General features: G+C 56.0%; 1 protein-coding gene across 1 annotated transcript in view; it reads left to right on the top strand.

Annotated features, from left to right (window-relative positions):
- The window catches only part of ROR2 (receptor tyrosine kinase like orphan receptor 2), a 47,891-nt gene extending 33,596 nt beyond the window's left edge, over nucleotides 1–14,295 (top strand). Inside the window, exons 4-8 of the mRNA XM_056127376.1 lie at nucleotides 975–1,102; nucleotides 4,420–4,734; nucleotides 6,551–6,796; nucleotides 11,811–12,013; nucleotides 12,847–14,295. Coding sequence (XP_055983351.1) covers nucleotides 975–1,102; nucleotides 4,420–4,734; nucleotides 6,551–6,796; nucleotides 11,811–12,013; nucleotides 12,847–14,295 — 2,341 coding nt within the window. The remainder of the gene's footprint in view (nucleotides 1–974; nucleotides 1,103–4,419; nucleotides 4,735–6,550; nucleotides 6,797–11,810; nucleotides 12,014–12,846) is intronic.
- The last annotated feature ends 7,986 nt before the right edge of the window (nucleotides 14,296–22,281 follow it).

Below are 22,281 nucleotides of genomic sequence, written 5' to 3'. Positions count from 1 at the left end.
CTAGATTACTCACAGATACACAGCAAATAATGTATAAATAGTTGTTAGGATGCTACTTCAGGAATGACTCCCCCCCCCCCCCAAATTTTTGTACATGTTTAGTACAGATGTAGCCAAATAAAAGTACTGCTGGAGAAAATTATTTTCTGAATGTATCACAGTTTAGTTATATCCTCAGTGTTTCCCAGTTCTGGCCCTTTTTGGAAAAAGGTGCTATGAACATCCAAAAGGAATGCAGGTCTGATACATTTTAAACTCTTTTTTTTTTCATTTTAAACTCTTTAAAAAGTATTTTGGCAGGAGGTTAGGTGCTTACCTTGCAGATGACCTAGGTTCGATCCCCGGCACTGCCTATGGTGCCCCAAGTTCAACCAGAAGTGAACCCTGAGCACAGAGTCTGGAGAAAGTCACAACACAACTTTGTGAGACCCAAACAACGAAAATACGCCCTTTATTGATGGCCTTGACTCTTTGATGCTGCCACCAGTCTGGTCTCTGTGTCCATAATGTTGGGTTTTATTAGCTTCCACCAAGGGGACTGGGGACTTCAATGGAAGAGTGCTGACACTGGGGTGGCTTCAGTGTGGGAAGATTGTATTCCTGAGACAGTATTATTCACAACTTTGTACACATCACGGTACCTACACTTTTTAAAAAGTTACACAGTATTTGTCTTTGTCTTGTTTTACTTAGCATAATGTCCTTAAGGTCCATTGATGTCACAGATGCCAAGATTTTTTTTATCTTTTTGATGGCTGAATAGTATTCAATTGTGTGGGTTTTTTTTTTTGTGTGTGTGTGTGTAAATCCACCTATCTGTGGATACTTAGGTTGTTAGTATTGTGTGAACATGTATTTTCAACTCATTTGGATTAACACGTGACACTATCGCTGAGCCAGAAGGTGCAGCAATAGCGTGATGGGAAGGATAGGAAGCCCCTCTATGGGACATTGACAGTCTGTGTTGTCCCCAGAGATGACTACCACGAGGACGGCTTCTGCCAGCCGTACCGGGGCATCGCCTGTGCGCGCTTTATCGGGAACAGGACCATCTACGTAGACTCGCTGCAGATGCAGGGGGAGATCGAGAACCGGATCACAGGTAGGCCCCGGCCCCAGCATTGGAGCACCCAGTGGCCGTGACTCCAGGCTCGCCGTGCTAGGCAGCCAGCTAGTGCCTCAGGCAGCGAGTCCCTCTGAGCTGTCCAGCCCCACGAGGTCTGGGCCATGGCCAGAGCAGCCACGCCTTGCTCCCGCTGCCCGCCACTAACTTCTCTCTGCCTCTCCTCACTCGTGTCCCCTCGTGCAACAGTGACCAGGGGATGTGACAGAGAGCCCAGACCTGCGTCTGGCTTGGCAGGAGCCACAGATCTGTTTCCTGGTCCCTCTTTTCTGCCCAGCAACGAAGGTCACTGTGGAAAGAAGGCTCTGAGGAGGGGCCACATGGCGCTCAGCCTCCAGGCTCCTCTGGGACTCCCTGAGAGGGGAGGAATGAACCAGACTAACCCCAGCAGAGTTCCCTCCTGCGTGCAGACACACACATGCGCACACACCATCACAGCTACACTGCACATGCCGCACAACACATCACACTTCACTGTGTACACTGCAGACACACACCACAGTACACTAAACACACTCCGCGCATACACACACCACACGACCCACACACCATATAACCACACCATCACACCTATACTATACACACCTCACATATGACACACAACACACTACCACATCTTACTGCACACACTGCATCATACCACACATACACTATACACTATCCACATACACATCATACCCCACACACATGTATCACCACACCTCACCACACACTGTGTACCATACCACCACACTTATGCTACACTCCCATCTAGACTACAGATATCACATAAAAAATATATAACTCACACACACACTTCTCTCCTGACTCGAAGGAGCAAGAAGGGGCAGTGGAATGCCTCAGTTTCACCAGGTTCTGTTGATCCAGCAGACCTTGAATGCCAGACTCTCTATGTTTTTCCTTCAGGAATTGTTTAAAGGATTTTTAAAAAGCCTGTTTTTGTAGGACTTTTAGATAAGACTTTAAAAGGTAAAAAAATGGTAAAGGCCCTCCCGTTGTTCATCGATTTGCTCGAGCGGGCCCAGTAACGTCTCCATTGGAGATTTTGTTGTTACTGTGTCTGGCATATTGACTACATCACGGGGAGCTTGCCAGGCTCTGCCGTGCGGGCGAGATACTCTCGGTAGCTTGCTGGGCTCTCCCAGAAGGGCGGAGGAATCGAACTCGGGTCGGCCATGTTGGCTGCGTGCAAGGCAAACGCCCTACCGCTGTGCTATTTTGTGGAATTTTTTAAAAGCTAAATTTAAGGCCATAGGCTGGAGCAATAGTACAGCTGGGAGGGAGTTTTCCTTGCACGTGGCCGAGCTGGATTTGATCCCCGGCATCCCATATGGTCCCCAAGCACTGCCAGGTGTAATTCCTGAGCACAGAGCCAGGAGTAACCCCTGAGCACTACTGAATATGACCCAACAAGCCAAAGCAAAAACATTTAAAGTCGTTTAAACCCAACTTACATTTTATGTTTGTTTTTATTTTGAGGCCACACCTTGAGGTGCTCAGGGATTACTCCTGGTCAATACTTGGGAGTCCCTCCTGACAGTGCTCTGGAGGCTATGGGGTGCTAGGGATTGAATCCAGGTCCTCCACATACACAGCAAACTCCACTGTCCCGGAGCCCTTTCTCTGCACCTGACTGTGTGTCCCGTAGGTTATGGGGTGGTTGGAGCAGGCTTGGTCCAGGTGGTCTCTTGGACTCTTGAGGCCGCTGTGGAAGGCCCTGGAGACCTTCGGAGTAAAGTTCTGGGTACGACAAGAGCTTGGCTTGAGCGTCAGAGAGGAGCCTGGAGTCGGCCAGCGCAGGCCGTGCACGGTCCCCTTGGGTCTTGCTTTGGTGTCTCCCAAGAACCACCAGGACACCAAGAAGTGCTGGCCAGTGAAATTACCCCAGGGTGGTGGGGGGGGAGAGGGAAGGTGGGGAGGAGAGGAAGGAAGGAAGGAAGGAAGGAAGGAAGGAAGGAAGGAAGGAAGGAAGGAAGGCAGGCAGGCAGGCAGGCAGGCAGGCAGGCAGGCAGGCTTGGGAAAGAGGAAATAGTTAGCCACTCCTTCTCTTCTAGCCAGTGACACACCCAACTCAGGACTGGCCTTTCTAAGGCAGTGTCCCTCTTAGAGGATCCCGGGCACTGAACAGCCCCCACAGTAGTGCCCACGGTGGGGTCGGGTGGGAGGGAACCCCCTCTGACTACTGCCTTCCTCCCTCTTCCTCCACTGGGGCTGGACCGAGGGGGCCAGGAGGCCCCAGGATGAGAGGCACGTGCAGGGCAGAGGGCTCCACCTGCGCTGCCCTGAGCTTTAGTCCCAGGGGCAGCTCCCGGCAGGAAAGAAGGGGGCGACTCTCCGCTACCCCCAGGTCAGGCAGCCTGGCAGGGAGCTGGTCCCTGCACTGGCCCTGCGTGCTGCTTGCAGCGCCACCTGCTGGTCGCGGCTCGCATGCACCCCCAAGTCCTGGTGGAGCTGGCGGGCCTAGGACTCAATTCCTGTGTCCTTGGGGATTCAGGAGAAACAGCCACAGCGGGAGGTGTCAGCCCGGGGCCTCTGTTCCCTTCTGTCCACCATCATGTCGCTGCCCGCGGGGCTCTTGCACTGACAGGTGAGGTGGGCTCAGAGCTGGCTGCCCTGTTCTGGCAGCTGCATCTGGGGACGGCCCAGTGGAGAGCCTCACGCAGGCCTGCCCCTCACCCAGGCCTCACCTAGCCCGTGTCCTGCGCCGCTAAACCAGCTCACAGAGGCAGCAGCTTCTCCCCCAGGGCTGCCTCCCTCCCAGCCACCCCGGCCAGCCTCTGCCTCTGCACCAAAATAGCAATCCAGGAGCTGCGGTAGCGGATGCTGCTGCCCACGCTGCTCTCTGCCCCGGGTTCCAAAGGCCAGCAAGAGCCTTCCTGGAAAGGAACCTCCTGCAGCTGTTTGGGACTGCCCCTTCTTCCCCCTCCTCCTCCTGAAACTTTCCTCCTGCCCACTGCTGCAGACTCCTGTCCTTATCTTGCAGAGCAGGGCGTGGGTGGACCCAGCGCCCGAGATGCCCCCTTCCCCCCTTGGACCTCTGGGGTCTGAGCTCCAACAGCCGCGGGGGAAGCGGGCCTAGATGTGCCGGCGGCCTCGTCCAAGGAACTTTCTGGTCTGGGAATTCGCGGCGGCTCCAGTGGCCCCAGGGCCAGAGGGCGGAAGAGATCGGCCGGGCAGCGCAGGGGTCAGGCTGCCGGGGTCCGGTCGGAGAGCGGCTGGGGGCGTTGGCAGGGGCGAGCCCAGGCCGGGGCCGGGAGCCGGGGTCGGGCGGGCCTCTCACCCCTCTGTCCCCGCAGCCGCCTTCACCATGATCGGGACGTCCACGCACCTGTCGGACCAGTGCTCGCAGTTCGCCATCCCGTCCTTCTGCCACTTCGTCTTCCCGCTGTGCGACGCGCGCTCCCGGGCGCCCAAGCCGCGCGAGCTGTGCCGCGACGAGTGCGAGGTGCTGGAGCGCGAGCTGTGCCGCCAGGAGTACTCCATCGCGCGCGCCGACCCGCTGCTGCTCATGCGCCTGCAGCTGCCCAAGTGCGAGGCGCTGCCCCTGCCCGAGAGCCCCGCGGCCGCCAGCTGCATGCGCATCGGCATCCCGGCCGAGCGGCTGGGCCGCTGTGAGTGCCCGCGACTGCGCCGGACCCCGCGCTGGGCCCCTGGACCCCGCAGACCCCCGCCCCCGCGCCCCCAGACCCCCTGCGACGGGCCCCCGGACCCCGCAGACCCCCGTCCCCGTGACCGGACCCCGCAGGCCCCCGCCACCGCGCCTGGACCCTGCGACGGGTCCCCGGACCCCACCACCGGGCCCCGGACCCTGCAGACCCCCGCGAAAGGCCCCCGGACCCCGCGACCGCGCCCCCAGACCCCCCAACGGGCCCCCAAACCCCCGCGACCGCGCCCCGGACCCCGCGACGGGCACCCGGATCCCCGCTACCGGTCCCCAGACCCCGCGACTGCATCCCGGACCTCGCAGACCCCCGCGAACGTGCCCCCGGACCCCACGACGGGCACCCAGACCCCGCGACTGCACCCCGCCCCCGTCCCCAGCGGGCCCCTGACCCCCAGCAGAACCCCCCAGCGGGCCCCTGACCCCCAGCAGAACCCCCAGCAGAGCCCCCAAGTGGGCTCCAGGCCAGCTCACCCCAGCAGACCCCTGCAGGCTGGGAACCTTTGGCAAAGTCCCTGGTGGCCGGGTGACCCCCAGCAGAGTCCCCAGCTGCCCATGCTGACCCCAGCAGGGTCCCCAGTGGGCCCTCAGTGGGTGTCCTGTGCCAGCCCCAGTGGACCCCAGTGGCCTGTCCAAGGCAGCTGATGCCAGCCCCCAGTATAGTCCCCCCAGCCAGGCCTCTCCCCGGTGAGAGCCTCAGTCCAGCAGAGCTGCCCCACCCCCGCAGATCCCTTTGCTGACTAGGCAGCGGGGGCTGAAGGACAGTGCCCAGCACCTGAGTCTTCAGCCCCTGGTTGTGCTCAACGCCCCCCCCCCCCCCCCCACCTCCCAGGCTCTCTCTCTGCCTTGGCAAGACCCCTGAGGGCTATAAGGTTCTTAGAGGGGGTCCAGCCCATGGTGGGCTGGGGGAGGGGGGAGCAGGACAGGGCCATGCACATTTTCCCCAGCCAGGACTTTAAACTCTGAACCTTCAGGGATCGGCTCAGGCCACTCCAGACGGGATGTGTCTCTGGGCTGGGCAGTGCCGGCCATCAGCAGGGAGATCATTGGCACGGAGACAGCCACCTCGCACCAGACAGCTGTCCTCAGCCCTGGCTGGGCCAGGCCCGGGTGCCAGCAGGCCTGTGGAGCCTCCCCCCATGTGACTAGCAAACACCCCCTGTTCGCCCAGCCCTGTGCAGTGTAATGACAGCATTGGGTCCTTACTTGTACAGATGGTCAGTGACACGCACTCCAGTCACCTGCTGGCCATGGTTCCATGGCGCCTAGCTCTGGGGAGCCCCGCAGCCTGGGAGCAGGGCTGACCATGGCATGTACACCTTCAGAGCACTCTGTTCCTCTGGGAGCGAGGGTCCCCCCCCCCCCCCCCCCCAGGCCCCCAGCACCTGCCTGCTGAGTTAGGCCTCCCGGAGCTAGTGGCCAGACTGGGGCTTTACTGGCCTCTTGGTTTCTGGTGTGAAGAGGGAGAGGACATTCTCCCCCAGGGTCCTGCAGGCACTCAGGGTCATGGAATCATTTCTGGCTTGGGTCTTCCTGGCCTTCAGCGTAGCGTGCGGACTGGGAATTGGACCTAGGCGTGACCCACCAGAATCAGAGAGGTCCGAATCCTAAGCAATAGACCACCAGGGAGGTTCCCCATGACAGGAGACACGGCCCATTGTGGCCTCTAGGCCTGACACTCCAGTCTGCTGAGACTCGGCATGGGGTGGACAGGCCCTGGGCTCTGCAGAGGGGGCACGGAGCCTCTGACTCTGTTTCCCTTGCAGACCACCAGTGCTACAATGGCTCGGGCACGGATTACAGGGGCACCGCCAGCACCACCAAATCCGGGCACCAGTGCCAGCCGTGGGCCCTGCAGCACCCCCACAGCCACCACCTGAGCAGCGTGGACTTCCCCGAGCTGGGAGGGGGGCACGCGTACTGCCGGAACCCCGGCGGGCAGATGGAGGGGCCCTGGTGCTTCACGCAGAACAAGAACGTGCGCATGGAGCTGTGCGACCTCCCGTCCTGCGGTACGTCTCCTCCTGGCCCCTTTCCCTCCCTCTGCCTCTCTCTCCTGCTCTCTCTTCCTTCCTCTCCCTCTCTCTCCCTTTCTCTTCCTCAGATTCCCTCTCCCTCTCCCTCTCTCTCTCCCTCTCTCTCTCTGTGCTCTCTTTCTTTCCTGTTCTCTCCTCTCTCCCACTCTCCCCTTTTGCCCACTCTCCTCTGTCTTGCTCTCTCCCTCTCTCTCCCTCTCTGCCCTTTCCTTTTCCGCCTCTGTTTCTTCCCCTGTATCTCTCCCTCTCTTGCTCTCTTCCTCTTTTCCCTCTCTCTTCCTTTCCCTTTCTTCCTCCCCCCCCCCACCCCCCATCACTCTCTCTCTCGGTTGGCTGTCGGGCATTCACTGCTCTGATGCGAGTGATGTGAGACCAGCCGCCTCGGGTCTGGCCCTGTCCCCATTTCATGGTCAAGATGACTTTTTTGTTTGTTTTGCTTCTGTTGGGGCTTGGGCAGTGCTCAGGCCTTACTCCTGGCTCTGCACTCAGGAATCGCTCCTAACGGTGCTTACGGGGCATTGTAGGATGTTGGGGATTGAACCTGCATTGGTCATGTGCAGGGCAAACACCTTACCCACTGTATTATCTTCCCTTGCCCCCAGGATTACTTTTTAATTTTACTATATTTTATTTTGATTTTTGGTCCACACCTGGTAGTGCTCAGGGCTTGCTTGTAGCTCCCTGCTCAGGGATTACTCCTGGAGGGGCTCAGGGGACCATCTGTGATGCTGGGGATCGAACTGAGGTCAGCTGCATACAAGGCCTTCTGTTCTGTACCATCTCTCCAGCCTGGAATTGTTTTAAGCCAAGCTATTATAGTTTGTTGGCATATGAAAATAGCAACAGTTATTCTAGGAATCTTGAGCTAGAGAAGTTTGAAGAATAATGTACCAGTTACCTCTGATTCCAGCAGTCTGTGGAGAGGAAATTCACATCCTAGCACCCTGCCACCTGCCCTTTCTCCCCTGTAGTTCTAGCATGTTCAATAAGGTGTCTTGTTTCTCCCGCAGTTTTGTCCCAGAAGTTTTTCCCTGATGCTTCTTCCTGATGCTTGAACCCGTCCCCACCCCTTGCCTCCCCGCCTCCTCAGCTGACTTGCAGGAACTGCACAGAGGGAGGAGAAAATAGAACTCTGTTCCCCTTGTAATTTCGCTGTTAAACTGTAAGCAGGAGGCCCAGAGAGACAGTACAACAGGTAGGGCGCTTGCCTTGCACGCAGCGAACTCTGGTTCGATCCCTGGCATTCCGTAGGGTCCCCGGAGCACAGCCATAAGTAAATACTGAGCACAGCGGGCACGGCCAGTAAACAAAAATTAGGTAAATTAAATAGATTCGCAAGCAGAAGATGTGGCGAGAGTCCTGGCGGACACAACCGTGCATCCCATTCTCTCCAGCTCCAAGCACCCCAGCCTCAGTGGCGCCTGGAGCAGAGGGCTGGTGGGGAATTCTCTCTCGTGAGGGCTGATGAAGAGAATTAAAAGGCCATGGAAACCACGGCTCTCCTCTAGCTGGGGGAGTTCTCAAGTGCTCTTTCCCTTTAACCCCGTAGTCACTGCACATGTGCGTGGGGGGACCTGGGAGGGGGGGTGGAAAGCCAGTTGGCAAATGGAACTGGCGATGTTTCTTTCGCTTTTGCTGGAATAGTGCAGTTGTTCAAAGAGTTTCCTAAAAGAAGTATACAGTGGGGCCGGAGCAACAGTACAACGGGTAAGGCACTTGCCTTGCATGCGGCTGACCCAGGTTCCAGCCCCAACACCCCATAAGCTCCCCTGAGCCCCACCAGGAGTGATCCCTTATTCCTGGCAGAGAGCCAAGAGTAAGACCAGAGCATCTCTGAGTGTGACCCAAAAATACAAAAAAATATATATTTTTTGAAGAAGAGAATCATACACCAGTCACTGTGTTCTTTGGCCATCTTTCTTTATAAAAAAAAGTCAAATGACTGAATGATGTGTGTGTGTGTGTGTGTGTGTGTGTGTGTGTGTGTGTGTGAACGCGCGCATGTGCGTGTGTGTGTCTGTCCAGAGGAACACTTGTAACTTATATTTTATGGAAGAATTTTTGGAAAGTTGCTGCAAACAAATTTTTTTCTCTGTAAAGTGTATTTTCTTATAGAATTCAAAGGGACTTTAAATGAATTTCAATAATAAGAGCACAATAAAAAATAAATTAAAAAAAACAAAAAAGAAAATAAAGTAAGAAAGTAGACTAAAAATTGGGGCTGGAGTGATAGCACAGCGGGTAGGGCATTTGCCTTGCACGCGGCTAACCCGTGTTCAATTCTCAGCATCCCATATGGTCCCCCGAGCACCGCCAGGAGTAATTCCTGAGTGCAGAGTCAGGAGTAACCCCTGAGCATCGCCGTGTGTGACCCAAAAGCAAAAAAAAAAAAAGTAGACTGAAAAAATCAATAAGAATACTGACCCTCGTTTTACAGCAAAAGGTTGCAGAAGTTAGAGCATCTCACTCAAAGTGCAGTTTGTGGAAATACATGTACACCTAGTGTCTAAGTTCTGGATCAGTTGCTCGAGCGGGCCCAGTAACGTCTCCATTGGAGACTTTGTTGTTACTATGTCTGGCATATCGAATACTCTCGGTAGCTTGCTGGGCTCTCCAAGAGGGGCGGAGGAATCGAACTCGGGTCGGCCATGTTGGCTGCGTGCAAGGCAAACGCCCTACCGCTGTGCTATCGCTCCAGCCCCTGGATCAGTAATCATTTTTTTAATAGATTTGTTTCCCCATAACCCACAAGAGGTTCAAATAGAAGACATTTTTACGAGTGATTTCACTTTGCATCATGATAAATAAATCAAAATGTAAAGAGGGGCCAGAGCAACAGTAGAGTAGGCAGGGCACTTGCTGACCTGGTTTCCATCCCTGGCACCCCTTAGGGCCCCCTGAGCCCCTCCAGAAGTAAGCCCTTAGCACTTCCGGATGTGGCTCAAAAAAACTAAGTAAATATAAAGAAAAACATCTGAGAGCTGGAGCAATAGTACAGTGGGTTGCAAGCACTTGCCTTGCATGTGGCTGACGTGATTTTGATTCTCAGCATCCCATGTGGTTTCCCGAGCACTTCCAGGAGGGATCCCTGAGCACAGAGCTAGGAGTGACCCCTGAGCATTGCTGGGTGTGGTCCTCCAATTTTTTCATTGGGGTCTCCCAAGCAGGGCTGCAGGGGTCTGTCCTAGCAATACTTAGCCAGTGGGGCCTTGGGTTCAGTTTGTGAATCCGAGGACTGCCTGCTGTCGGCCCAGAGGGACCCCCAGCGCTGCCCTGGCAGTGCTCAGAGGCCACGTGGCAAGCACATGGGGGGCGCTTGCCAGGCATGTGTTCAAACCCCTCTCCGTCTCCAGACACTTTGTCTTTAAAATCTGGCAGTTCCAGAAATCATATCGCAGAGCTAGCTTAACTTCCAGGACAGAACTCCAAGGATGTTTGTTGCAGAATCACTTCTGACATGAATAGGAGCCAGGCTCATTGTTTTTTCAGGAATGTTGGCTGCTTGGTGTCTGTCCATCTACTGGCGAGCTGGATTCTGGTGTGTGCAGTGTCACCTGAGATGCATTATTCTCCCTCAGAGCCAGGCAGGGGAAGATAGGGGCCGGATGTGATTGAAATGAATTGTTTTAAACAAATCTATTGGTTATTTCACACTCAACTTCAAATCAACTTAAAACTCTGGTGACCCGCCAGAGTCACCATGGCCATACTGTTAGCAATGGGGGTGAAACGGTCATCAGAAATAGCCGCAGTCTATGAAATTGCAGCAAAGCCATACGTGGACGCTCCTGGCCATCTCCCAAAGAGAATGATCAGCTCAAGTGGGCCCAGGGGACCATATGGGGTGCCCAGGATTGACCCTGGGTCAACTGTGTGCAAAGCAGGCCCTGTCCGCTGTACTATCTCTCCAGCTGCTCACCTTTGAGCCTCTCCCTATCCCCTCACCAGCAAAAGGGCCGAGAGAAGCGCCCTCAAAGGGCAGGGGTAGGACTTTCGCTCTGGAGTAGAATATCGTGTGGGAGCCACGAGGGCCGACTGGCTGGGGCGATGCTTCCCACTAAGTTCCGACGGGTAGAAACGAACTCCTTGCCAGAACTGGCTCTGAACCCCAGTGGGCCTCCATTCCTTGCTGGCTTCAGGGACTGAGCTCACTTCCCCACCCAGGGATTTGGGGTAGGAAGGGGCCTTCTGGAGCCTCACCACCCTGCCCCCGTGGAAGCCCACCTCTCACCCTAGCCCAGTGCCCTGTCACTTCCCTGCACGTCCTGTAGAGGGCAAGAGAGCATCACTCCTGCAGCTCACCAGCTCTTACCCAGAACACGCTGCAATGGGGGAAATGCACTGGCTGCTGTGTGCTTGTTCAGTCACTGGCGTCCTGAACAAAAGGATGCCGTGATGGATGGATGGGAAACCCGAGACGCTGACAAAAGGAGCTCCATCCAGGGCCCACACCTGGGACAGGTGGCGAGGTTTCGCCAAGTGAATAGAGGTGCCGCCTTCCCACGACTACTGAGCGTGAGGGAGAGCATGGGTCAGAGGCAGCAGGTCCGTGGCCCTGTGCTCCGTGTGTGCAGGGGCAGCAGGTCGTGCACCGAGAAGTGGATTTCAGGGCCCTTGTTTTTCAGAGGTGGGAGAGATTGAGTGTGGTGAAGCTGACCAGATGCTGGTGCCTCAGCATTTGGGTGGGTGATGGGAAGGCTAGCGGCGGGAGTGTGGCATTGGGAGGTGGGAAGGCTGGCCGGAGCATGGTATGGATGGAGGGAAGACTGACAGGAGTGTGGCATGGATGGAGAGAAGGTTGGCGGGAACGTGGCATGGATGGAAGGAAGGTTGGTGGGAGCGTGGCATCGAGAGGAGGGAAGATTGGCGGGAACGTAGCATGGATGGAGGGAAGGTTGGCAGGAGCGTGGCATGGATGGAGGGAAGGCTGGCGGGAGCGTGGCATTGATGAACACTTCCCAGGAGGCTCATGAGCACGGTGTGTTCCCAGGCCCCCAGGACAGCAGCAAGATGGGAATTCTGTACATCTTGGTCCCTAGCATCGCCATCCCGCTGGTCATCGCCTGCCTCTTCTTCTTGGTCTGCATGTGCCGGAATAAGCAGAAGGCCTCGGCCTCCACGCCCCAGCGCCGCCAGCTCATGGCCTCGCCCAGCCAGGACGTGGAGATGCCGCTCATCAGCCAGCACAAGCAGGTCTGTGCCCCCTGGCCCTGCCATCCCCACTCTGCTCTCGAACGGGGTCAATGTCCAACGCTCAGCAGATCCCCGGCTCATCGGCCTGCAGGGCTGGACCTCCTCCCAGCCGACACCAACGCTGTGGCCTGGTCTTGTGGCGCATCAGCTGACCATCCTCACCAGCCATCCTGGGGACGCAGATGGCCTGGGAAACTAGAGCAGATTTTAGGGACCCGGGTTCATTTCCTCATCCATCTGGAGTTGGGTTGCGTCACTGTTTTCCTTTCCAGGGTAGAGCTGGGGTGTGGCTGGCCAGACAGGCTGTACCCCCTCGAGTGGTCTGGGCAGGCAGACACGCGTGACTGCAGTGCAGGGGGCCATTCCGCCCCGTCCAGCTGCAGCTATGGGCCCTTCGCACTCCTAGGGGAGAAGTAGAGCCAGGAAGCGCTTCTGGGCAGGCAGGGGACAGGGACTCACTGGCCTGAGGTTATTGATTCTTGGCTGGAATGGAGCAGTGGGGTCAGGTGCCAGGGAGGGAAAGTGTGATCGGGAACCACTGGCCTCTCATACCACAGCCGAGAGCCCGCGGGGTGCTTGGGGACAGTTGGTGCTCCGGATGACTGGGGAGCATGGCTTGGAGCGAGTCCAGATGTGCTTTCATTCATTCTTCCCTTGGCCGTGGTATCTAGGCCTGGGCACAGTTTCCAGTAGTCTCATGGCCTCAGAGTTTAGAATCCCAGGTAACGGCAAGTTCAGGGCAGCCAAGACCGTGCCCACCCCAGGCCCCGGCTCTGGCTCCCTGTGCCCCCTCTTGGCCCCAGCAGGGATTCACTGGCTTCTCTCCCCAGCAGGGCAAACTCAAAGAGATCAGCTTGTCCACCGTACGCTTTATGGAGGAGCTGGGGGAGGACCGCTTCGGCAAGGTCTACAAGGGCCACCTGTTCAGCCCGGCCCCCGGGGAGCAGACCCAGGCCGTGGCCATTAAGACGCTCAAGGACAAGGCGGAGGGGCCGCTGCGGGAGGAGTTCCGGCACGAGGCGCTGCTGCGGGCGCGGCTGCAGCACCCCAACATCCTGTGCCTGCTGGGCGTGGTCACCAAGGACCAGCCCCTCAGCATGGTCTTCAGCTACTGCCCGCACGGCGACCTGCACGAGTTCCTGGTCATGCGCTCGCCGCACTCGGACGTGGGCAGCGCCGACGACGACCGCACGGTGAAGTCGGCGCTGGAGCCTCCGGACTTCGTGCACGTGGCCGTGCAGATCGCCGCGGGCATGGAGTACCTGGCCAGCCACCACGTGGTGCACAAGGACCTGGCCACCCGCAACGTGCTGGTGTTCGACAAGCTGACCGTGAAGATCTCGGACCTGGGGCTCTTCCGCGAGGTCTACTCGGCCGACTACTACAAGCTGGTGGGCAGCGCGCTGCTGCCCATCCGCTGGATGTCCCCCGAGGCCATCATGTACGGCAAGTTCTCTGTGGACTCGGACATCTGGTCGTTCGGCGTGGTGCTGTGGGAGGTGTTCAGCTACGGGCTGCAGCCCTACTGCGGCCACTCCAACCAGGACGTGGTGGAGATGGTGCGCGGCCGCCAGGTGCTGCCCTGCCCGGACGACTGCCCCGCCTGGGTGTACGCGCTGATGATCGAGTGCTGGAACGAGTTCCCGGGGCTGCGGCCGCGCTTCAAGGACATCCACAGCCGCCTGCGCGCCTGGGGCAACCTGGCGCCCTACAGCAGCTCGGCGCAGACCTCGGGCGCCAGCAACGCCACGCAGACCAGCTCGCTGAGCACCAGCCCCGTGAGCAACGTCAGCAACGCGCGCTACGGGGGCCCCAAGCCCAAGGCGCCGCCCTTCGCGCAGCCTCAGTTCATCCCCATGAAGGGCCAGATTCGGCCGCTGGTGCCCCCGCCGCAGCTCTACATCCCCGTCAACGGCTACCAGCCCGTGCCCGCCTACGGCGCCTACCTGCCCAACTTCTACCCGGTGCAGATCCCGCTGCCCCTGGCCCCGCAGCAGGCGCCCGCGCCACTCGTGCCCAAGCCCGGCTCCCACCACAGCGGCAGCGGCTCCACCAGCACCGGCTACGTGACCACGGCGCCGTCCAACACCTCGGGCGCTGACCGGGCCGCCCTGCTGGTCGAGGGCCCCGAGGACACGCCGCACGCGGCCGACGAGGCGGCACAGAGCCCCGTGCAGGAGGCCGCGGAGGAGGAGGAGGACGGCTCCGTGCCCGAGACGGAGCTGCTGGGCGACAGTGACCCGCCGCAGGTGGACGAGGCCCCGGCCCCGCTGGACGCCTGAGCGCGCCGGAGCCCCGGGGCGGCCGCCGGAGCCCGGGGGCTAGCGCCTGCGTGCGAGGCGAGGGCAGTCCGTCCTCGGACGTGACGTTTGTCCGGCTGCCAGGATGCCACGCGGGCCCGTCTCGCAGCAAGCAGGGCAGCTGGCAGCGGCCAGCAACAGGACACTTGGCCTCCCCGCGGGCGCATGGACGGGCCGTGTCAGCGGCTGAGAAGCCGTCTGTTCTGTCCGAGCGCCGCGTGTGTCCTGCGGGACTGCGCCAGGACCGGGGCATAGGGGCGCAGGTTGGAGCTGCCCAGCCTGCGGTGCCCGGCGGAGGTGCTGCTGGTCTCGCTGGACCGGGATGCAAGTCGGAGCGGCCCAGCCTGCAGTGCCCGGCCCTGCGGAGGCGCTGCTCGGCCCCCCTGCCAGAAGGTGGCCCCTGGGATGCAGAGATGAGCGGGCAAGGATGTGGCCTCCACCGGTGTCTAAGGAAGGGCTTCTCCGGAGCGACTCCTGCATGTGAAAATGTGCCTTACAGGAGCAAGACACCGGCCTCTGCATTGGGAAAATGACGATCCCATCTCCTACCGGTGTCTTTCTTCTGGAATTCAAGGGAGCGTGTTTCTGCGCTTTGGAATGTTACAAAGGAAGCATTATTGTACAGAGCACAGTATTGTCTTGTTTTGTTTTTTTCTTCCTCCCTCCAATCATGTACAGACCTTAAATGTAATTTATATGATTTTTGGATGCCATTTTCATTGAAGTATTTTGAGCTTAAAATAATGACTTAGTAATTTAAGTGTTTACATTCCCTACTCGGGATGTCCACCTGATTGTATTTCTCTCTGGCATGTAAGTGAAGTCCGTTCATTTCAGAGTTCCCCTGGCCAATATGCCTGCCCTCCCCCTCCCCGCCCTCACCCCTCCACTGGCCTCACCTGTCACTGTCCCAGCCTCGCCTGTCACTCCCACCCCCCTGGTGTAGCAATAAAGGAAATGGAATGTTTGTTCTGTCTCTGCCACAGAAGACCTGGGGTGACTTAATTGGGTCAAGGCTTGCAGGGGTCCAGGGGCTTGTCCCAGCCCAGCAGGTGTGTCTGAATGAGACTGTGTCCTGGCAAACATGAAGAAATCAACTTCCGGGGCTTTTTCTCTGTTACATCTCAGGGCTGAACTAATAGCAGAAGGTGGTTTGGGGTTTTAAACCCGTCTCCAGAGATCTCATGCTCTTGACATTTGGGCTTGGGGGGAGAAGGGTGTTGGACTGCACCCAGTTGTGCTTGGGGCTGACTCCTGGGTCTGCTCAGGGGTCACTCCTGGAGAGATTCAGGGCTCCCTGGCCTGGCTTGGGTTGGTCGCATGCAAGGCAAGTGCCCTACCCTCTGTACTATTTCTCTGGCCCTGAAATTCTTTATCTTTTCCTTTGGGGATTTGAGGCCACATCTGGTGGTGCTCGGGGATCACTCCTGGTAGGGCTCATGTGTGAGTGTACGCAGTGCCAAGATAAAACCTGGGCCAGCCGCGTGCAAGTCAGATGTCTCTCTGACCCCTCTCGATGTTTTCAGCCTGGAACCTGGTGCTTCCTAGGGGGTGGACGTTGGGGCAGGCTGGCTCTCCTCCACCTGGACCAGGGCACTGCAGGATTTACCTTGGTGCTCAGGCTCCTGAGTTTACCACTGGGGAAGGGACGTGAAGAAGCACAGCCTGGATGAGGCCCAGCTGCCCTGGGCTGGCCCTTCTCCAACCCCTATCCCGCAACACCTGCCCCCAGCACACACAGACATGATCTGGAAAGGTTCCGTGTCAGCTGCAGGGGTCACAAGCCTGGAGCCCTGGGGCTCAGCTGGGAAGTTTGTGTTCCTAAGGCTGTGTACAGATCTCACCAGGTTTGTCACCAGCCTTCTGCTTTCACATGGCCTACCACACTCCCTGCCACTGCTGACAGCCTTTCTAATTGTGTGGAGACATTTTTCCTTGGCGTGGGGAGCTAGCTCACCACGAAAATCTCAGGACTCATTTATCCTGTCTGTTCCAGTGTTGTGTGTGTGCCCTTGACCACACAGCTGTGCCATGTGGCTGCAGCTCAAATCCTGGACTTTTGTTGGCTTTCTGAATTGATGAAGACACTGTAAGGTGACAATGGTTTGGGTAGAGGGACGCCGGTACGTGCAGGGGCTGATGGTGGTGGCCTGTCGGACTGTAGTGAGCAAAGGAGCTCTGTGGCAGGCACGTGATGGCTACTCGTTGTGTGAGCAGCGTGGTGTGAGAGCAAACATGAGGGACGCTCAGCACTCGGTGACTGGGGAAAGGGAGTTTCATTTTACAGAAGTCACCAATGAGAACACAAGTGAACGAAGAACTGTACTCCTCGGGGTGAAGAAAGAGGGGGTGTGGGTGTGGATGTATGGTATGTGATGTGGAGAGGAGTGTGTATGTGGTATCTGTGGGACGTGGGTGTGGTACTGTGAGCACTGTAGCACTGTCCTCCAGTTGTTCATCAATTTGCTCAAGCGGGCCCAGTAACGTCTTTATTGTGAGACTTGTTCCTGTGTTTGGCATATTGAATACGTCACGGGTAGCTTGCCAGGCTTTGCCGTGTGGGCGAGATACTCTCAGTAGCTTGCTGAACTCTCTGAGAGGGGCGGAGGAATTGAACCCAGGTCGGTCTGGTCGGCCGAGTGCAAGGCAAACACCCTACACACTGTGCTATTGCTCCAGCCCGGTACTGTGAGGCGGTAGGGAAATGTGAGTAGTGTACATATACCTGAACTGGTAAGGTGTGTGTGTTCTTGCTGTGTCTTGTCTGTGGTATGTGTATGTTGTATGTGAGGTGAGAGGTATGTGTGTGTTATCTGTGGGATGTGTGTGGGATGTGAGGTGGTAAGGGCTAAGTGTGGAGATATGGGGGTGTGGTACTGTGAGATGGGGAAGGTATGGGTGTGTGTGTGTGTGGTGTTATGTGTGGTATTGTGAGTATTGTGAGGTAGTGAGATTTGTGTTGTGTGTGGTGCCTGGTATGCATGTGTGGTATTGTGAAGTGTTGGGGGTTGTGTATATGTAGTCTCTTGTGTGTGTGGTATATGAGGTAGTGAGAGGAGGTGTTTGTGTCTATGGTGTGTGTGGTATGTGAGGTAGTGAGGGCATGTATGTCATCTGTGGTGTGTGTGGTATGTGAGGTGGTGAGGGTGTGTGTGTCTGTGGTGTTTGGCATGGTTTGCGTGCTGTGTGAGGTGGTGTGTTGGCAGAAAGTGTGGGAGTAGGTCTCTATCAGACCTTTAGCTCTCTTAGAGGCTCCAGGGAAATGGGGGGTGGCAGAGAGAGGACAGAGGAGACAGCGCTGAGTTCAACTGACGCTCGAGAAAGGACTTCTGTGAGACCTGCTGTTCCTCTGGATCTCACCTGTCCTTTCACTGATTCTTCCCCCACAGTCCTGGGGCACATTCTGGGTGACTTTCAGAGCAGGCATCCTTGTGGTGAGGAGCACACCTTCTCTGGTCTCTGAAATTCCTGTGTGACTGCCAGGGTGCAGAAGATGCTTCTCGGGCCAGACTGTTCCAGGAACATTCAGTGACTCTGGTCACCTAGCTTAAACCAGAGCTGCTGAAACATTTCTCACTGGCAGTTGTGTTCACCTGAGACATACAACACGGAATATCAGTCTTAGCATGGAGAAGGTGACATATGCCAGAGAAAACCAAAGTCTTGAGTACTTCACATGTTTGTGTGAATTCAGGCCAGGACTCCACAGCAGGGGCAGCAGGGAAGTGAGGGATGAGGCCTGAGGCTCATCCGTGGGGCACAGAGAGCTGGTTTGTCCCTGGGATCAGGCATGGACACAGAGAACCTATCTTTGTGGTTTCTCTTCATCTGAGAATGGAAGGGACAGACACTGCAGTATTTCCTGCACAGGGACCTCCCGGGCCACAAACAGCTGCAGGCACCGGGGCCAGCTTTCTGCATATGCAGGGGTTGATGGGGGAACAGGCTCCCAGAATGGGGCTGGCATTGCCTGGCATGGGAGGCCCCAGGACAGTGGCTACTCTGAATGTCCCTCTCGGTACGGCTCCATCCATGCTCGGTCACAATCCCATGCGGCCACCAGCCTTACTCCAGCAGGGCATGATGTGCCCCACCACCAGATGATGTCACCAGCACAATCCACCATGTCCAGCCAGCCCGGCCTGATGAGCTGCACTTGTGGGCACGATCCCTGGCAAAGATTGGAGTCCAGCTGGGCTCTACAGCCACCCCGGGCCCATGGGTTCCCCGGGCATGATGATGTCCGTGCAGGGCATGATGGGTCCCCAACAGAGCATCATGATCTCCCCGCAGATGCAGCCCCAGAGCATGGCGGCCCAGGAAACATGTTTTAAGCTGCAACGGTTAGATGCACCAGTTCTTGTGGAGACAAGATTGTGGACCCTGAGCTGTGTCAAGGGCGTCCCAAGAGCACTGCTGCGTCCCTCCGCAGAAGGAGAAAGACTGGGGGCTGCTGGGGGAAGGGAGCACTCAAGAATATATGGGTCTGCGGGAATAAACGATTCAGTTCATCCAAAAAAAATAAAAGCATACTCATGGGTTCTATGGCGACTTGTATAAGACAGTTTTAGGCATCAATACTGTCGATGTAAAAAAAATCAGACTTAGTTCCAGGCATGATGCTTCATGCATTGTAACAAAGTAGTCAGGTTTTAATCTAAGTTTTATATTTATTGACGAATGTCTGCCTGTCAGTGGACCAACACGATTCATAGCTGCCATTTATGGTCCTACAGTGTATCTCGGTTAGCTTCCTCTTGAGCAAATGACATGGTTCTTCCTCCCTTGTTCACCGTTGAGTCCAGCAGGCAGCACCTGTTCTAGATCCATTTGCTGCTGGGTTGTATGGACAAAGAGATTTGGAAAGCATGATGTCCTATAAAAGAATATAACATTTATTCAAGCTTTAAGTTGACTGAACTACACCAAATTTTGAGTGAACTAAATTTCTATCTTCTGAAAATCTTGTGCCATGATAACAGTTATTCTTCACATTTATTTTTGTGCACATGGTCACTAAAGAGAGTTTATTATGTAGAAGTGGAAATGCCTATCTGATCAATATTGCCTAATAATGATAATAATAATGGTAAAATTACCTTGGAACTTCAGATAGTAGGTTTTAAAAGGGTCCAGTGCATTTATGGAAACTGACCTTGCTGAGAACAATTTGGTAAACTACCTAGAAATATACACAACGTTTTAAAAAAATCAGTGTACTAGGCAGAAACATTAACTTGCTGGGTAAGTGCACATGAAAATTCACTGAGATAATTTTTAAGAAGCCAATGCAAATGGTTTCTGTGTAAGGAGAAATGTAATTGTTTGGTTGTCAGAAACCGCCTTTCCACTTGGAACTACAGGTGGGTGGGAGGTGGGAGTGAAGGTCTTCGCAACTGAGGGTGCCTCTTGGTCCCCGCCAGGAGGCGCTGAGAATCTATCCTTGAAACCCTGCATGGCATCCGTTTGTAGCTGCACTGACTCACTGTCTCACTGTCATGGGTTTCTGTGAGAATCACAGGCTGAGAACTGCGGAGGCCTGAGTTCCGAAGCAAAAGCATCAGATGGAGCCCTGAGTGACATGTGATCCTAGCACTCCACCAGCTCAGCAGCACGAGCAGGGCCGGCCTGGCAGTCAGCAATTAGGGCGCTTGCCTTAATGCGGCAAACCACAGTTCTTTTCTAGCACCACATGGACCCCTGAAGACCTGGAGCACCTTGGGGGTGGCCCAGCTATCACCAACACTTGGGGTTCCAAGCAGCAAATGTCTTTGGGGTCCCTGTGCTGACGCTCCAGTCCAGTCTTTGGGCCTCCTGAAAATGACTTTTGGAGCTTGAAGTAGAGGTCTGTGTGAACATCTAATTCGGTGGAACTATAGGTCAAACTGAGATTGGGCGCATGAAAGAGCCAGGGAAGGCCCCATGTATGCGTACCAAGCATGACAAAAATCTACTAAGAGTGGGTTTCCAGGAGTGAGTGGCTGTGGTGGGAGTGGGGTCCCCCCAGAGAGGCAAAGAGGGCCCCGGAAAGACACAGGCTCACACAGTAGCCTGTCAGCCCCAAGACTTAAAACTTGGTTCCTTCTGCAGAGTTCAACCTTTGCACAGCAGCCTCAACCGCATTCCAGAGCAAAGCCCCAGAGGGGGTTTTTGAGGCTGTCACCCCATCACAGTGAGGACAGCCCCAGGTTCTGACGCCAGCTGTTCTAAGGTCCGACTTCCTCCGTGGATTATGCAGCAGTGAACAGAGGCTTGGAGGCCTGGAATAACCTTTGGATTTAGGCTTTGGGGGTTGGGGGAGGGAGACATCCTGAACGTGGCTTGGAGGTGGGTGGGGGTGCTCAGGGAGCATGTGGTGCCATGAACCCACCTCTCTCTCCAGTCAGAAGGAAAATTATAATTCTTTTTAGTGATTCTAAGAGCCTGTAACGACATCCCCAGAGTGGGTGGGACCTGCTTTCTTCCTGCTTCTCAGTTCCACTCAATACAGGACCTCTGGACCCTCCGAAAGCTCAAAACTTCTCTCTTCCTCACAGGAATGATCAGGAGGTGATGGAAGCAAGGCAAAACCCCAGGACTGTGGGCCTGAGCTCTGTGTCCCCTGCCATACCAAATACCCCGGAAGGACAGTGAGGCCTAAGGAGAGATCCAGAGCCACACCTGCCCCTGGACTCGGGAATTCACCTCAGTGTAATTGTGGTTTTTTTCTGTCACCACATTTTATTGGGCATGTTTCATGGTTGCTATTTTTGAAGCCCCTGGTGCAGACCCTTATCACTTAATCACTTAACTTCCCGTTAGTCGTCGATTTGCTCGAGCGGGCGCCAGTAATGTCTCCATTTGTCCCTGTCGCGTGCTAGTGTAGCCCAGTGGCATCTGTTCGCTCCAGGAACATGAAGAGCCTCAAACCGATCGTTCATGATCTTGACGAAGAAGTCTGACCATCTGGTAGGTGGGCGGCCACGCGGTCTTTTGACATCCCGTGGAACCCAGTCGTTAACAGCTCTAGTACAGCGGTCGTCTTTAAAACCCATTTGGATAAAATTGCTCACCAGCTTTTATGGTTTTTTTTCTCCCCTCGAAGAGAACCTAAGGTGAGATTAACTCTCACTCTCCACACATCTTCCAGATTAAATAGGGTGTCCCCTCAAAATCTTCTCTCTTTCCTTCCTTTCAACCCAGGCCTGGGTCTGATCAGGGTCCGAGACTGGAAGCCAGTGAGATGTGGGTGAGACAGGTACAGGTGAGGGCAGCAGGAGAGTTTCCGGATCTGCAGAACTGTCAAATGTCCCCTATTAGCACAAAAGTGGGTTTTCTTGTGCTGGTGCTTTCTTGAGAATTGTATGAAAGACTCACATGCAAAACTCGGAAGATTAAAACTTAGTTTATTGTCCAGATTAAATAGATGGGTCCAGGTCCCTGTCCAGATGTCCAAGCCTCTCCTTCATTGGTGAACAGCGTCACTGCTCTGTCCCTGACACTGCCCTTCCCACGACCAACCTCCCCATTTCCTCTCGTGTGCTCTACTTGCCTCTTGAGAACGGCAGCCAGGCCCTGACCCTGCCTTGTTCTCTCCATCCCATGGACACTCTCCTCAGTCTCTGGCCATGGCCACCTGCATGTGGGTGAGATCCCTGTGCTCTGTGCTGCCCCTCGGCCTCCTCACTCTGCCTCAGCAGTTCCTGTCATCCTTCTCCCACTCTCCTAGCCTCCGGCCACATGCGCGTGAGTGAGACTCCCATGGTTGGTGTCCATCCCTGCCTGGTCGTCCAGTCTGAGCTTCCCTGGGTATCTGGCCCTGCCTGTATTCTGAGGTCTGCCTATTCCCGGCATCTATCTGAGCTGGGCACCCTGCCTGGTCCTGCAGCCTGTGGACAGTGAGAGAAGCCCATCGGAAAAGGGAGACATGGGGCGGGGGGATGGGGGCAGGAAGGCTCCTTTTATCTGCTGCCAGATCCCACCTCCAAA

The sequence above is a fragment of the Sorex fumeus genome, unplaced genomic scaffold (assembly GCF_029834395.1).
Source record: "Sorex fumeus unplaced genomic scaffold, SorFum_2.1 ptg000063l, whole genome shotgun sequence".
Taxonomy (NCBI): Eukaryota; Metazoa; Chordata; class Mammalia; order Eulipotyphla; family Soricidae; genus Sorex; species Sorex fumeus.
This window is presented reverse-complemented; position numbering and strand designations above follow the sequence as displayed.